The 15,942-nt window shown below is 42.3% G+C and overlaps 2 protein-coding genes across 2 annotated transcripts in view; both read left to right on the forward strand.

The window, feature by feature from the left end:
• The window catches only part of Btk (Bruton tyrosine kinase), a 41,552-nt gene extending 29,083 nt beyond the window's left edge, over positions 1-12,469 (forward strand). The window contains exons 8-19 of the mRNA XM_048336102.1: positions 1,144-1,331; positions 1,804-1,866; positions 2,500-2,554; positions 3,042-3,121; positions 3,300-3,427; positions 4,773-4,847; positions 5,575-5,746; positions 6,022-6,238; positions 7,487-7,551; positions 8,278-8,396; positions 8,837-8,994; positions 11,809-12,469. Coding sequence (XP_048192059.1) covers positions 1,144-1,331; positions 1,804-1,866; positions 2,500-2,554; positions 3,042-3,121; positions 3,300-3,427; positions 4,773-4,847; positions 5,575-5,746; positions 6,022-6,238; positions 7,487-7,551; positions 8,278-8,396; positions 8,837-8,994; positions 11,809-11,880 — 1,392 coding nt within the window. The 3' untranslated portion in view covers positions 11,881-12,469. The remainder of the gene's footprint in view (positions 1-1,143; positions 1,332-1,803; positions 1,867-2,499; positions 2,555-3,041; positions 3,122-3,299; positions 3,428-4,772; positions 4,848-5,574; positions 5,747-6,021; positions 6,239-7,486; positions 7,552-8,277; positions 8,397-8,836; positions 8,995-11,808) is intronic.
• Positions 12,470-12,830: 361 nt separating this feature from the next.
• On the forward strand, positions 12,831-15,649 carry Timm8a (translocase of inner mitochondrial membrane 8A). Its single transcript, XM_048336103.1, has 2 exons — positions 12,831-13,053; positions 14,634-15,649. The coding sequence occupies exons 1-2, from the start codon at positions 12,925-12,927 to the stop codon at positions 14,793-14,795; spliced, it is 291 nt and encodes a 96-aa protein (XP_048192060.1). The 5' UTR covers positions 12,831-12,924; the 3' UTR covers positions 14,796-15,649.
• The last annotated feature ends 293 nt before the right edge of the window (positions 15,650-15,942 follow it).

A 15,942-nucleotide genomic window follows, 5' to 3' on the forward strand; every position in this document is an offset into this window, starting at 1 on the left:
TTGGTATTCCCTTTGAATTTCCTACTTCCAATACCAGTAAACACGGTTTCCAATATACTCAGATAAGATTACAGAGATAGTGTAGGTACAATCATAGGAAGGTGATACAAAACATCATCAATAATAGAAACTACACATACACATAGGACGTTGAAAGTAGTTACAACTGTGATATATCACTTGTTTCCATAACATGGAGTTCATTTCACTTAGCATCATCTTATTTGTTTCTAAGTGTATAGCTATTGGGCCTTGTGATGCTCTGCTATGGCTTGCCTAAACCTGTACTAATTATTCCCAATAAGGGAGGCCATAGAGTCCATGTTTCTTTGGGTCTGGCTCACTTCACTTAGTATAACTTTTTCCAAGTCCTTCCATTTCCTTACAAATGGAACAATATCATTCTTTCTGATAGAGGCATAAAATTCCATTGTGTAAATGTACCACATTTTCCTGATCCATTCATCTATGGAGGGGCATCTGGGTTGGTTCCAGCTTCTCGCTATGACAAATTGTGCTGCGATGAACATTGTTGTGCTGGTGGCATTACTGTGATTTTGTTTGTGGGCTTTTGGGTAGATACCCAACAGTGGGGCTGCTGGGTCATAGGGGAGTTCTATATTGAGCCTTCTGAGGAATCTCCCCATACTGCTTGCCAGAGTGGCTGAACCAGTTTACATTCCCACCAACAATGAAGTAGGGTTCCCTTTTGGCCACATCCCCTCCAACAATTGTTATTATTAGTTTTCTTGATATATGACATTCTTGCTGGGGTGAGATGGAATCTCAATGTTGTTTTGATTTGCATTTCCTTTATGGCCAGTGATGTAGAGCATTTTTTCATATGTCTATTGGCCATTCTCATTTCCTCATCAGTTATACATGGTTTTTATCTAAGAAGCTTTCAAAATACTGGGTCTTACTCCCAGAAATTTTGACATAGTTAAAACATTCCTTATTCACCCCCGATTGAGAACCCCTGTATGGGTGCTTAGTATGGTTGTTGAATGAATGCAGAACGAAGATCTTACTGTGCATGATTTTGAGTTAGAACCACGTCTCTAGTAAATCAGAGAGCTGGGAGACAAAAGGAGACTGCTTGATGACTATCCAACTCCTCTACTTTCCCTCTTAACTACACAGATCTTGAAAAAGCCATTGCCTCCTGAGCCAACAGCACCACCAGTTTCCACAAGTGAGCTAAAAAAGGTTGTAGCCCTTTATGATTACATGCCAATGAATGCAAATGACCTACAGCTTCTGAAGGGTGATGAGTATTTTATCTTGGAGGAGAGCAACCTACCCTGGTGGCGAGCACGAGATAAAAATGGGTGAGCTCTTCCTGAACCTGTCCCTGCTCACTCCAGACATAAGCAAAAAAAATGCTGCTGCAACATAATCCCCTTGTCCAATATCCTGATTAATGATTGCTCTTCCCACACCAAAATGCATGTACTGTCTTGTCAAGTACTTCCCAGGATAGAGCTCTGTATGTGGTCTCTGTCACCTTCACGTGCCTCTGTTGTCATGCACACATAACTGATGCCACATGTTTAGAAGCTCCAACCTTCACTGGCCTAACCATGTGTTAGAGACATAGTCCTGTTTGAAGGAGGGCATATATGTGGTGTGTGTGTGTGTGTGTGTGTGTGTGTGTGTGTGTGTGTGTGTGTTATTTTACATGTATATGTTTATAAAATTTTAGATTGGTTCTGAATTCAGGTATGTAGCCATATGAATTTATCTCTCTGAGGATGACAGAAGTGCTGTATGATTAATATAGAAATATTGTTTCCTTCACAGGCAGGAAGGCTACATCCCTAGTAATTATGTCACAGAAGCAGAAGACTCCATAGAAATGTATGAGTGAGTATGCTTGCATTCCTGGTGCACCGTCTTCCAGGAGGAACCAAATATAGTATATACTTCTTATATTTTCAATAAATGTTTTTATTTCAAGATACACATTAAAATTAGTGCCAGCTGGGTCAAATGATGTCACCATTACAAGTTATAGTGCTTATATGCCTATATAGTGCCTATATGTGGTTGTGACTCTAAGTCTTCCATCTGAGTTATGGGGAAGGTTTCTACGGTCTCAAATCCAGAAAAAAACACGAGGGTATCAACTCTTTCCTTGATCCCATAAATGGACTTGTTGTTTGGGGTCGTTCTTTGAGAGAGTTGATACCCTCGTGGGAAACATTTAGAAGGTTTGAAATGCCAGACTTGTGCTGATGTCCTTTTCTCCTCATTATGAAATTGGATTGTCTTTGAAGGATACAGCCTCTAATAATTTCCCTGAAAACCTTGCTATCTGCCTTTCCCAGCATGGGCTTAGGAAAATAATAGAGCATGTTATTTGCATGATAGGCTTTTGATAGGGACTGAAAGAATTTGAAGGACTTGTAGGCATGGAGGAGTCCTACAGCATGCTCAGAGATTATCTGAGCCACTTACACATGGCTTAGCAACCACTCAAGCACTCTCCCTCCACAGGTGGTATTCCAAACACATGACTCGGAGTCAAGCTGAGCAACTACTAAAGCAAGAGGTGAGTGTGCAGCCACAAATCAACAGCCTTATTTTTTGGTCTGTGATGGGGCTTTAACTCTAAGCCTTGTCTCTGTCCCTAAGCTTTTCAGCTCAAAGCTAGCACTCTACCACTTGAGCCACAGTGCCACTTCCAATTTTCTGTTGGTTAATTGGAGATAAGAGTCTCACGGACTTTCCTGCCTGGACTGGCCTTGAACTGTGGTCCTCAGATCTCAGCCTCCTGAGTAGTTAGGATTATAGTCCCAAACCATTGGCACCTGGCTCCAACAGCACTCTGTACACAAAATAAGTCAGGCTTCTCCACTGAGGGCTACTTTTGTCTGGGGTTTTAGTTACATTTTTCAGTATTAAAAGCAAGGAGGCCTCAGCCAGAGCATGAGACTTAGCACTGAAGTTGTGATTGTTTTCTCTTAGGTTTGTGCAAGTGGGATGTAGGTGTCAGCACCATTTTCTTCCATTGTCAGCTTCTTTATTTATTGTTTCAGGGAAAAGAAGGAGGTTTCATTGTCAGAGATTCCAGTAAAGCTGGAAAATACACTGTTTCTGTGTTTTCTAGATCTACAGGGTAAGTTTACTATTCCAAGGCCTTGGAGGCAAAGTACAGAGGAGCCCTCCCAACACCTACCTAATGTCATGTCCCTTCCATTCCCTCTGTGCTGTAAACTCTAAGCTCATATCACTCCACTTTTGGGGTCCTGCTAACCCTTGTTCTCAAGTTACTAACTAAGCATTTATGTCTTTAGGGACCCTAAAGGAGTAATACGCCATTATGTTGTATGTTCCACACCTCAGAACCAGTACTATCTGGCTGAGAAACACCTTTTCAGCACCATCCCTGAGCTCATTAACTACCATCAACATAACTCTGCAGGTGAGTCCCCAGGACAACTGAGAAAAGTGTTATAGACACCAGGACAAAGAGATAGAAAAAGTCTTCGTGCAAGTACACAGTCCTGTGAATTAGCTGTGAAAGTAAACACTTGTGACTCTAGGTCAGCAGGCTTACACCCAATAGGTACTGAATTTTTATTTGTTTATTGATGCTCAGTGCTAAGGAAAGGCATGGAAGAAACCAGTGACTAATTGGCCATCACATATTGATTAGTAATTGTTTGTGTTCTACTGTATACTCAAGCAATATATCAGATCTGGAAGAGCACATTCTTAGTCCAATTTCTTTTCCTGAAGGAACACACAGTTCAGAGACCGTTTCTAAGTATTCACTGACTAAGTGCAATTGAAAAACTGGGGAAATGGGGGCTGGGAATATGGCCTAGTGGCAAGAGTGCTTGCCTCGTATACATGAGGCCCTGGGTTCGATTCCTCAGCACCACATATACAGAAAATGGCCAGAAGTGGCACTGTGGCTCAAGTGGCAGAGTGCTAGCCTTGAGTAAAAAGAAGCCAGGGACAGTGCTCAGGCCCTGAGTTCACGGCCCAGGACTGGCAAAAAAACAAACAAACAAATGGGGAAATGTTTGAAGGGCAAAAGTTCCATTAAGTAGGTAGGAGATGAGATGAGCTTTGGCTGGGAGGTGGAAATATATACAATATTGAGTATATTCCAATTAATATTTTCTCTTTGTCTCCAAAAACTTGTGTGAAGGGAGAAACTCTCAGAAAAAAAATGTGGGTTCATAGAGGATGTTCTGGGATTCAAAGTAAACGAATATGATGCACATTGGAAGTTTGAGGCCGGGGGCTGGGAATATGGCCTAGTGGCAAGAGTACTTGCCTCGCATACATGAAGCCCTGGATTCAACTCACCAGCACCACATATATAGAAAACGGCCAGAAGTGACGCTGTGGCTCAAGTGGTGGAGTGCTAGCCTTGAGCAAAAAGAAGGCAGGGACAGTGCTCAGGCCCTGAGTCTGAGCCCAGGACTGGCAAAAAAAAAAGTTGAGGGGCTGGGGATATAGCCTAGTGGCAAGAGTGCCTGCCTCGGTATACCCGAGGCCCTAGGTTCGATTCCCCAGCACCACATATACAGAAAACGGCCAGAAGCCGCGCTGTGGCTCAAGTGGCAGAGTGCTAGCCTTGAGCGGGAAGAAGCCAGGGACAGTGCTTAGGCCCTGAGTCCAAGGCCCAGGACTGGCCAAAAAAAAAAAAAAAAAAAAGTTGACCATGGAAGTTTGAGGCTTTGAATGAGAATATGCGAATATGCAAGGAATCCCATTTCCTGCACTATACCCATAGTGTAACCTCTCTTTTTCAGGACTCATATCAAGGCTGAAATATCCAGTGTCTCAACAAAACAAGAATGCTCCTTCCACTGCAGGCCTTGGCTATGGTAACTGCTCATTTCTTTGGGCATAGTGGGCTGGCCAGTTGAAAGGACTGCCTTTGTAGACTTTGCTTTAGGACATGCAGTGTCCTTGTGATATGTATGATGCTCTACAACAGCTACCTCAAGGAAATTCAAGGCAGAGACCAAGCAAATTATTTAGTGCTTTTTCTCCCTCTAATGGCTTCTACTGGGACTACAAAAATCTAGATTCATAGAGCTTTGTTGTAGTCTTGATTATAAAACTATTCTAATATCATCCCTGAGTTTAACTGTAGTTATTAACATAATCATAAAGGGATTATCTGGGGCTGGGGATATGGCCTAGTGGCAAGAGTGCCTGCCTCGGATACACGAGGCCCTAGGTTCGATTCCCCAGCACCACATATACAGAAAACGGCCAGAAGCGGTGCTGTGGCTCAAGCGGCAGAGTGCTAGCCTTGAGCAAAAAGAAGCCAGGGACAGTGCTCAGGCCCTGAGTCCAAGGCCCAGGACTGGCAAAAAAAAAAAATAAAATAAAGGGATTATCTTCTTGCTTCATGACCAAGTTATATCTAAAATTTCCAGATTCCTTCAACCAGTAACCCCCGCCCCCTAAGAATAAGCATAGATTGGTATTCTTGAAAAATTTCCCTGTACCACTTTTAATATTTCTAGCCTAGTATGGATTCTTACCTACTGTTGGAATTGTACCAACATCCTCCAAAGAATCACACCAAAACTTTGTTGTTAGGATCATGGGAAATCGATCCAAAGGACCTGACTTTCTTAAAAGAGCTTGGGACCGGACAGTTTGGGGTAGTGAAGTATGGGAAGTGGAGAGGCCAGTATGATGTGGCTATCAAGATGATCAGAGAAGGCTCCATGTCCGAAGATGAATTCATTGAAGAAGCCAAGGTCATGATGTGAGTTACAATCCGAACTCAAATATGGATTCAGTTACTGGTCTAAGAATTACTGGGACAACCTATTGTGGCATAAGGTGATATACATTGAAGGAAATTCCTGCTCACCCCTACAAATTAGGGACTTTAGAAGTTTGTGGTGAGGAGAAAAGTAACCTTGCTCCTAACATATTAGCACTCTGTCCTAGACAATCCCTTTCCTCCCCTTTCTCTTTATGACTAGCAAGTATGCAGAGCCAAAAGTGGAGGATTCATTTTTTTTGTCTTTCTTGTAGGAATCTTTCTCATGAGAAGTTGGTGCAGTTATATGGTGTCTGTACCAAACAGCGCCCCATCTTTATCATCACTGAGTACATGGCCAATGGCTGCCTTCTGAACTACCTACGGGAGATGCACCAACCCTTCCAGACCCAGCAGCTGCTGGAGATGTGCAAGGATGTCTGTGAAGCCATGGAATACCTGGAGTCAAAGCAGTTCCTTCATCGAGACCTGGTGGGCCCTCAGAAGGACTGGCTTGGAATCCAGGGCTGGGGGCAGAGTGGAAGTACTGTTGAAAGAGATATCACACAATATTGGGGAGAGTTGCTGGTGTCCACTTTCAGCTTTGTCTGGAAAACACTAAAAGTTTGCCTCTGTCCCAATCTATCATATATCTCAATTCTCAACTCCTTGATGTCTTGCATGGTGAACTAAGTCAGCTACTCACCCCCACTCTGCCACTTACAAGGAAGCAGTGGGGTTCTTTCAGTGGCAATTCTGGACTAGAAGCAGAAGGGCAGTCCTATATGCCCTGATGGGACTACTCTTGGCATGGGGCCACCATTTGGTTATATCTGAGTCAAACAGAGGGCCTGTAGATGCATTAATTTTTTTGTTGGTCACAGGGCTTGAACTCTGGGCCAGGGCAATGTCCCTGAACTCTTCAGTTCAAGGCTAGCACTCTACCATGTGAGCCACAGCACCACTTCTGGTTTTCTGGTAGTTAATTGGAGATAAGGGTCTCCCAGACTTTCCTGCCAGGGCTAGCTTTGAATCGCAATCCTCAGATCTCAGCCTCCTGAGTAGCTAGGATTACAGGCATGAGCCACTGGTGCCCAGCTGCATTAATTTTCAAAATGTTTTCTGGTAGTTTACAAACACTTAAAAAGAAATATTTGCAGTGGGAAAGTGACTGTCATTTCTAGTTTCTCTTGAAAATCTAGAGCAACTGAGAGCAAAGGGCCCACATTCTTATACACCATGCTGAGTCACCTGGTACTGAAGAGCAGCCACCTACTTTTGACCACTCCATTTCCTGCTTCCATTTCCTGAAGTCTCCACCCACTCTACTTCACTCTTTGCCTTCCTGTCTCCCAGAGGCATCAGACTTTGTGCTTCCATTTCTTTCAGCCAGACCAAAGCTCAGAGTGCCCTGTTCTCTCTGGCAGAAATGCAGAAAGCAAAACAAGCTTCCTTTCTGCTTTTTCCTTAATTTTCCCAGTATTTCGCTATAGTGGAATTGCCCATATAAATTAAATTGTCCTGTACCCCCTCAGTGCTTAACTTAGGACTTCCATAGCAGGTTGCTTTCTGGTAGAAATGCATCAGCGTTTGGCAATGACATCAACTGACTCCTATCATATAGGTGTGTCTCTAATTGAAGGGAATGTTTTCATTCCACTGGTAGGCAGAAGCCCTGCTCCTTTAACTAACTAACTGTGTGCTAGGGATAAGATCTCACTGGTTTCTGTTGTACTACAGGCAGCTCGAAACTGTTTGGTAAACGATCGAGGAGTTGTGAAGGTATCTGACTTTGGCCTGTCTAGGTGAGTGTACCTTTTTTATTTTTTTCTCCCTTAAAATTGGAACAGCACAATCATGAGCAAGTGTTACAGTTTTGTTTTGTTTTGTTTTTGCCAGTCCTGGGTCTTGGACTCAGAGCCTTAGCACTGTCCCTGGCTTCTTTTTGCTCAAGGCTAGCACTCTGCCACTTGAGCCACAGCGCCACGTCTGGCCGTTTTCTGTATATGTGGTGCTGGGCAAGCACTCTTGCCACTAGGCAATATCCCCAGCCCAAGTGTTACAGTTTTAATCCCTTTGCTTTCTTTTTCTGCTCTTATTCTACTGTTTCTTTTCATCTTTTTGTTCTTTTTCTTGCTCTGAATTATTTTGGTCACTTCTTTCATTCTTTTGTTTAAATATTATATACTTCATCTCTCCTCTCTCTCCCTTTACCTCTAATTCCCACTGGCAACTGCAGAATTGGAAGAAAGAGGAAAACAAAGGAAGCAAAAGATGTTAGAAAAGAGGAAAAGAGTATCAATTAGATCTCAATTCACTTTATCCTTCCTGTAACCATATTGTTAATCAGGAAAGCTTAAATCAGAAATGAAAACAGGAATTTTGTTAAAGGTAACTTGAAAAAAAAACATTGGCTAATTAGCCAAGACTTTTGAGAAAGCCTGTGGAGCTCTTTTGAGTATACCAAGAAGATTTAAGTAAATATCAAGTTCTACAAATCGTAATGGTAACAAGTCTTGGATCCCTTGCAGGTATGTCCTGGATGATGAATATACCAGTTCAGTGGGCTCCAAGTTTCCAGTTCGGTGGTCTCCACCAGAAGTCCTTATGTACAGCAAGTTCAGCAGCAAATCTGACATTTGGGCTTTTGGTAAGTGAATGAGATTATACAGAAAGACAGTGAGTGCTATGGTAGAAACTCAACTTTGCAACCTGTATAGGGAGACCATTTATTCCTTGGGGAGTATTTGAGGTTTCTGAGGACAAAAATCAGTAAACTGGACATTACCCCTGCCTTCTTAGAACTTAAAATATATTGAGGGAAACAATTCATTCAGTATCCAACAGCTTCTGAATACTGATCATGTACTAGGCACTCTGCCAGCCTCTATGAACTAAAAGACAAATCAAATGCTGACTCTCTTCTAGAGTAGCTACTGGTCTAGTGCAACTCTGTAGCCCTCTGGTGTAATCAGTATTATTGAAGTTTAGACATGTGCAGAAAGCTGATTGAAGTTTGAGGTTGATCTAGAAGGACACCTACTACAAAAGATGGCAAACAGACTCACACATTTTGATTTCATCTTCTAGGGGTTTTGATGTGGGAAATTTACACCCTTGGGAAGATGCCATATGAAAGATTTACTAACAGTGAGACAGCTGAACACATTGCCAAAGGCCTACGTCTCTACAGGCCTCATCTGGCTTCAGAGAGTATATATGCCATCATGTACAGCTGCTGGCACGAAGTAAGTGTTTTATTGTACTCTCTTAAATTATTTCCATTTATTTATTAATTACTAAATTAAATTATTTCCATTACATTTCTCATTTAGCTGGTCATTGTCCACTTTTTAAAAAATAATTACTTATTTATTGTCAAAGTGATGTACAGAGGGGTTACAGTTTCATATGTAAGGCAGTGAGTATATTTCTTATTCAACTTGTTACCTCCTCCCTCATTTAGTGTCCACTTTTCATAGCCACTTGTAAGCTAGGTGCAGACTGATAGTACATAGATTCTCTGACTCAGCCTGCACACCAATTTTCTAATGGCAGAGGCTTTGCTGAGCCTACCCTAGTTCTCAATATGGTATTAGCAGAACCCAATGCCAACTCAGTCTTAAGGAGAGGGTGTCTTGTGGGGCCATGAGGCTTACTATAAGCAGCCAGTCAAAATCATTAAAGTTTGTGCTTTCGGAGTAGCTTTGGGATCCATTGGTCCTTTCTTCCATTCCACCACCTGCCAACCTTTCCTATCATTCTCTTGTCTTCTCTTCTTTCTCTTCTTTCCCCTTCTTCCTTCTCTCTTTCTGTACTCATTCTCTTGGTTACCTTTCTTGCACAAAGCTGATACTCTACCACTTGAGCTATAACTCCACTTCTTCTATGTCTACTTATTTTTCCCCATCATGGAGCTTGAACTTTGAGTCTGGGCCCTGTCCCTGAGTTCTTCAGCTCAAGGCTAGTGCTCTACCTCTTGAGCCATACCATCACTTCCGGTTTTCTGGTGGTTAATTGGAGATAAGAGTCTCAAGGATTTTCTTGCCCAGGCTGGCTTTGAACCACGATCCTCAGATCTCCGCCTCCGGAGTAGCTAAGATTACAAGCATGAGCCACCGGTGTCCAGCTTATGTCTACTTTTACAATATGGTACATTGTAGGGTTTGGGGATAGATGTGGTATTTTGGAAATAAAGAGACTATCCCATTTTTTGCCAAATGCTTTGCTGCTCTTACCTTTGGGTCTTCCTGAAGTATTTTCCCCACTTTTCAGTTGAGCCTTGGCAACCTTGATTCGACAATGTATATCTCTAATGGGAAGTAAATACTCAGCTCTCAGTTCTGCCACACCAGATATACCACACCATAAACAATAAGCAACCAGCATCTATGTGAATCTGAAGCCATTACTGAGGTGAAAAGTTTCATGACATCCTTATTGGCTGACTAAAAAAGATTTCCAGTGGCAATCTCTCTCTCTCTCTCTCTCTCTCTCTCAGTTTTTGGCAGTGATTGAGATGTAATCTAGAGACTTGTACATGCTAGACAAGCTAAAGTAGTGGGTCACCAAACTGGGTACATGTGAGAATCCCTGAGGAATTTTTTTTTTTTTTTTGCCAGTCCTGGGCCTTGGACTCAGGGCCTGAGCACTGTCCTTGGTTTTTGTTTTTTTTTGTTTTGTTTTGTTTTCTCAAGGCTAGCACTCTGCCACTTGAGCCACAGCGCCACTTCTGGCCGTTTCTATATATGTGGTGCTGGGGAATCGAACCCAGGGCTTCATGTATACAAGGCAAGCCACTAGGCCATATTCCCAGCCCCCCCCCCCTCTCGAGGAATTCTTAAAAATATAGATTTCTGGGAATTTTTGCTATAGTTTCTGATTAGGTATGTTTAACATGGAACCCAGAGATCTTTTCAAAGTTTCAAGGAACTTCTGAAACTCAGCTAGGTGGGTTTTTTTTTTTTTTGGTTGTTGTTGTTTGTTTGTTTTTTGTTTGTTTTGCCAGTCCTGGGGCTTGAACTCTGGGCCTGAGCAATGTCCCTGGCTTCTTTTTGCTCAAGGCTAGCACTTGAGCCACAACACCACTTCCAACTTTTTCCGTTTATGTGAGGCTGAAGAATCAAACCCAGGGCTTCATGCATGCTAGGCAAGCACTCTACCACTAAGCCACATTCCCAGCCCTAGTTTTTTTTGTTTGTTTTGTTGGTCATGAATTCAGGGCCTGGGAAGTCCCTGAGGTTTTTTTGCTCAAGGGTAGCAACTCTGCCACTTTGAGCCACAGCTCTACTTTCAGTTTTCAGGTGACTAATTGGAGATAAGAGTCTCATGGACTTTGCTGACCAGGCTAATTTAAAACTGTGATCCTTAGATCTCAGCCTCCTGAGTAGCTAAGATTCTAGGTGTGAGCCATTAGCACCCAGCAAACTCAGCTAGTTTTAAGAACCACTAATTCACAGGACCAACGAACTGAAGTCCTTTTGGTTCTGATAGATTGAAACCATTCTGGCATGAATGTTCCCTGAATCATGAAATACCTTAGAAGTTATAGAAAATATAAGAAAGAGCCTAAGTCTGAAAAGCAGACTGATAAATTACCCCAAGTGTTTAGGGTCCCTGCCAGCCATATGGCTTGTGGTTTGGAAATGTTAAGCCCTCCACTCACATTCTTTGGCATCATTGAAACTGAAACCAAACTAAACTTTATCACAGCTATTAGGATGTTTTGCCGACCAGTTAAGCTTAGTAGCCATTTTTACTTGATACTCCAAAATAAGAATAACCGTATTCAATTATGTGATGAATTTGTCTCATTTTAATAAATATTTCAGTTTAATTTTCAGATTCTTATTGCACAAATAACCTGAAGTTTGCTCTAATCACTAATAACTTGAGATAGTAAAGATGTAAAGGACACAAAGACTATGGAGAGCTGCTAATTTTTAAAAATCAACAGCCTGCTAAGCATATAGTATATTTTTAATAAACATTTGCTACTTACAATTACATTTCCCTTGTCTGGAGTCTATTCACTGTAACACTCTAATTTTGTTTGGTTTTAGAAAGCAGATGAACGTCCTACTTTCAAGATTCTCCTGAGCAACATTCTAGATGTCATGGATGAAGAATCCTGAACTGGACTATAAGCTTCTTGGTTATATGCCTTTATTCTCCAAACCCCAATTCCACTTTCTTTGAGGAAATCTCAGGTTTGCTGGTTCTGGGGCCTTTGTGCTCTCAATTGAATCCCTAAAGGCTTGTCTTTCATTCCTTCTGGAGAAAGGTTAGATGATTTCTGTGCCTAATATTGCCCCCAGATCCAAGAGAGAATATTTCCCAAGAATATTGAGACTGAATTTAGGGTGGGAACATTTGGGGAGGGGGGAGGGATGTAAATAGCCTTGTAAGGGGTCCCACTGCCCTTTGGGTAAGCATTAGAGCTTAGGAGTGGGTTGGATTTGGCAGAAATGGGAGGGGTATTTTGATAAAATAAAATTACTGTAAAGAGTGAAGGTCTCATATCTCAATCTCGTGGCCTCCTTGGAGCATCCTATGTCAGAAGTGCAGAAAACTGTAAAGCACTGGGTTACCATATTTCACAGGATCCTCGACATTTCACCCCTCTTGCTCTTTTAAAATTCTGCCTCTAATTCTAAGATGCCTGTACAGTGAGTGCTTGGCACATAATAGACCTGCAGTATCATTAAACTGTCAAGAGCCTCATTACCCAGCGTGGAAATTTTTATCAAAGAACTAGAACCAGCATCCCCTCACCAGGACTCCCAGCGGTGAAAAAAGCGCGGGCGGACTTGGAAGTGCACTGGGGCGGAGCAGCCGGGCCCCGCCCGCAACGGATCACGTGGTTCAACGTAACATCCTTTTTTCCTTTATTCTTCTGGTTTTGGGTTAACATTTCTACCACGCCTGTGCAGTCGGCGCACGCCGAGCTCGGCCGCGAGTTTGTGGGCCGTTGCGGATCTCGCACGCCTAAACAACAGGGTGATGGCGCCAGGCCTGGGTAATGGCGGAGCAGGCTGGGGCGGTAGCCTTGCGCCGACGCAGTGCGCTCACGGGGCGGTCCCTGAGGCCGCGGGTTGTGGTTCCGGTTCCGTCTTTGAGACACGTGAAGGTCGGTGACTTGGTGCGGAGTTCGTCTCGGCACGCGAGTTCGCGCTGGGATGGATTCGTCCTCGTCTTCCGCGGGGGGTTTGGGCGCCGTGGACCCACAGTTACAGCATTTCATTGAGGTGGAGACGCAGAAGCAGCGCTTCCAGCAGCTTGTGCACCAGATGACTGAACTTTGTTGGGTGAGAATCCTGGGGCTGGGATCTAGGCAGTTCCCCCACTTTCCCCCTGTCCTTGCCCCACGAAATTTGAAAAGAGGGTGGACTCGCCAGTACTCTCTGGGAAGGGATAGCTCAGGCTCCCTAGGTTGAGCCGGAAGGGAGGGGAGTGACCCCACTTTTCTGAGGACTCTCGCCACTCCGGACCTTGCTTTGTTGGTGCAAGTGTGGGAGGATCAGAGCCTTAGGCCGCTTTCCTTCTCAGCACTTCCAGACACTTGAGACTGAAAAAGTGAGTAGGTCGAGGCTACTGACAGTAAAATTGGGCTCATCTCCCCCAGCATACACAACTTATTTGTATTTTGTTGACTTGTGCAATACCAAACCATTTCGAGTCTGAAGGTTGAAGAATTGAGTCCGCCCTGAGAGGAGACTTTGACATAATGGTTGCAGCTTGAGTTCAGTGTTCTGGTTGTCAAGGCCAGAATACTACACTCGCTTCACATACAAAGTTACTGAACTTCTGTTGGATCAAGAGGGTAGGAGGCTTGCGATTACAGCAGAGAATCATGAATGGAATTCATTGAAACCACTTTTGAACTATAATCAGGCATTGGTTTCTGCAGCCCCTTTCCCCACAAACTGGACTATGATCCTCACAGAATGCTTACTTATTAATTCAGGTCTGCCTCTGACTAGGGTATTTTGATTGTTAACTTTGTTACATTTGGAGGGAGTGTGGTTAAGAACTATTTTAAGGACCTGTGAACTATGGGCTTTTTAGGAAAACTCATAAATTCTCATTCCTCTTGAGAAGAGTCAAAAAGCTCTAGTTTATGGGGCTGTGGTGGGACATGCCTGTCATCCCAGGCTGAGGAATCACGTTGCAACTTTGAGGTCAGCCTGAACTACATAGTGAAACTGAACAAAACGAAATGCTACAAAAGGGGTAAAGATGACTGAAGAAGTTACATATTATATATATATATACACATATAAATATGAAGTTACATGTATACATAAATACACATACATGGAGGAGAGAAGAGGGCATGGGAACACAATAGAGTGAATGAATTTGCTCAAAGTATACTGTATGCATCTATGTACTAGTTTAAAAAGTATAAAAATAAAGATTTCCTTCATTGATAGAACTTAGGGTGGCTTGCTATAAAGACTTACAATATAGGCCCTCTGATCCTTTAATTTTTCAGTTACTATAAATGGCATTTAATGCAAGTACTGTAGTGTTGTCTAGTTAAGGCCAAATTCAGCCAAAAAGAGAAGTACCTTGTATTTTACCATTTTTCTTGAGCTACAGTATTTCCTGGCCTTATAATCTTGGGCAAAGCATATCTCTTTCAGTTTCCCTCATTTTCTGCAAAACAAAGATTTATAATAATGTCTTTTCCACAGGGTTGTTATGAGAATTTAAGATAAGCTTGTAGAAAATTGCTTGGTATTGGTATGCTGCCAAATGTGAAATAGTAACTTATCAGATACTATTCTTACATGAAGTTTTCTTCTAAGCAGTAAGAAGCTACCCCAACCCTACTCTGTTCTTTGCAAGTTCTTTTTGTGATTTTACATTTTGTCCTGAGCAGGAGAAGTGCATGGACAAGCCTGGGCCAAAGTTGGACAGTCGGGCTGAGGCCTGTTTTGTGAACTGTGTTGAGCGCTTCATTGATACGAGCCAATTCATCTTGAATCGACTGGAACAGACCCAGAAATCCAAGCCAGTCTTCTCAGAAAGCCTTTCTGACTGATCTCAGCATTACCTCTCTGGAAAAGGAAGGTAGTTCAAGAAATGAAGAGCTGTTGAGGGGATGATTGAAGAAATGGCTATGGGGGATTGACACCCACATTTTCTCACTCTTGGGACATCTTGTCATTTGACAATGAACAAAGACCAATTTTTTTTGGGGGGGGGCTCGAGGTTAATGTGTATTTGGTTGTGTTTTTAATGCTAATCATATGAAATTGACAGATAAATGGAAAATAATTAGATGCATATTACTGTATACTGTAGGGCTGTACTTTTCTTAAAATCTCCTTAACTTCTTTCTATGATTTTGATAGTGGAACTGCTTTCTATAATTTGATAGTAGGACCACATCTTTGTGTGAATTAATTTCAGATTTGAGGGAGATCTTTGTGCCAGAAAAGGCAGCCGTGGGAGAAGAATAACTTGGCACTTAACTGTGGGCCTCTTTATCTACTGTTTGACTATCAGTGCCAGAAAAATGATGGAGTATTTATATACTACACTTCATCTTTCTAGATTAACTTTCTCCCCTACACTATGATTCACTTAAATATCTATATTAAAATGTGGTATCCAAGGAAAACTGGCAGCTTGAGAATCCAGAGACCTTTAGTTATAAAGGAATCTAGTCACTGAACTTTATTCTCATTACTAGACTGCCACAAAAAGAAATTGTCTTATCCCATATATCAGGGTATGAAAAAATTTTAAATGTGCCTAAGGAAATTATGAAAATTTAGGCCAGTCAGAAACCAACAGCAGTTTCAGATAGAGGTGCATGCCTGATGTTAATCATTAGTGATTCCATTTACTGCATTCTTTGATCAGTGAAATAAAAGCTTCTACAAGACTCAACTTTGTAATTAAGAGACTTTCTATTTTTTTAATAGATTTAGTGTGAGCTCATTGCAAAAACTTAAATGTAGTCAGTTTGCCTTCTGGAAGTCCCTGATGTTTGTTTTTTGTTTTCCCCTGACAATTTTTGACAAGAGATCATTGAGGTGAGACAGGGAGGAAAACAATCTTGTCCTGACAACTCCCAGGGTGCAATAGAAGCTATATTCCCTGGATTCTCCCTTATTTCAAATATTCCTAGCCTCAAGTATAGACCTAACATGGAACTATTTGTCAGAGCTCTTAGTACAAAT

Source organism: Perognathus longimembris, chromosome 28, assembly GCF_023159225.1.
Source record: "Perognathus longimembris pacificus isolate PPM17 chromosome 28, ASM2315922v1, whole genome shotgun sequence".
Lineage (NCBI taxonomy): Eukaryota > Metazoa > Chordata > Mammalia > Rodentia > Heteromyidae > Perognathus > Perognathus longimembris.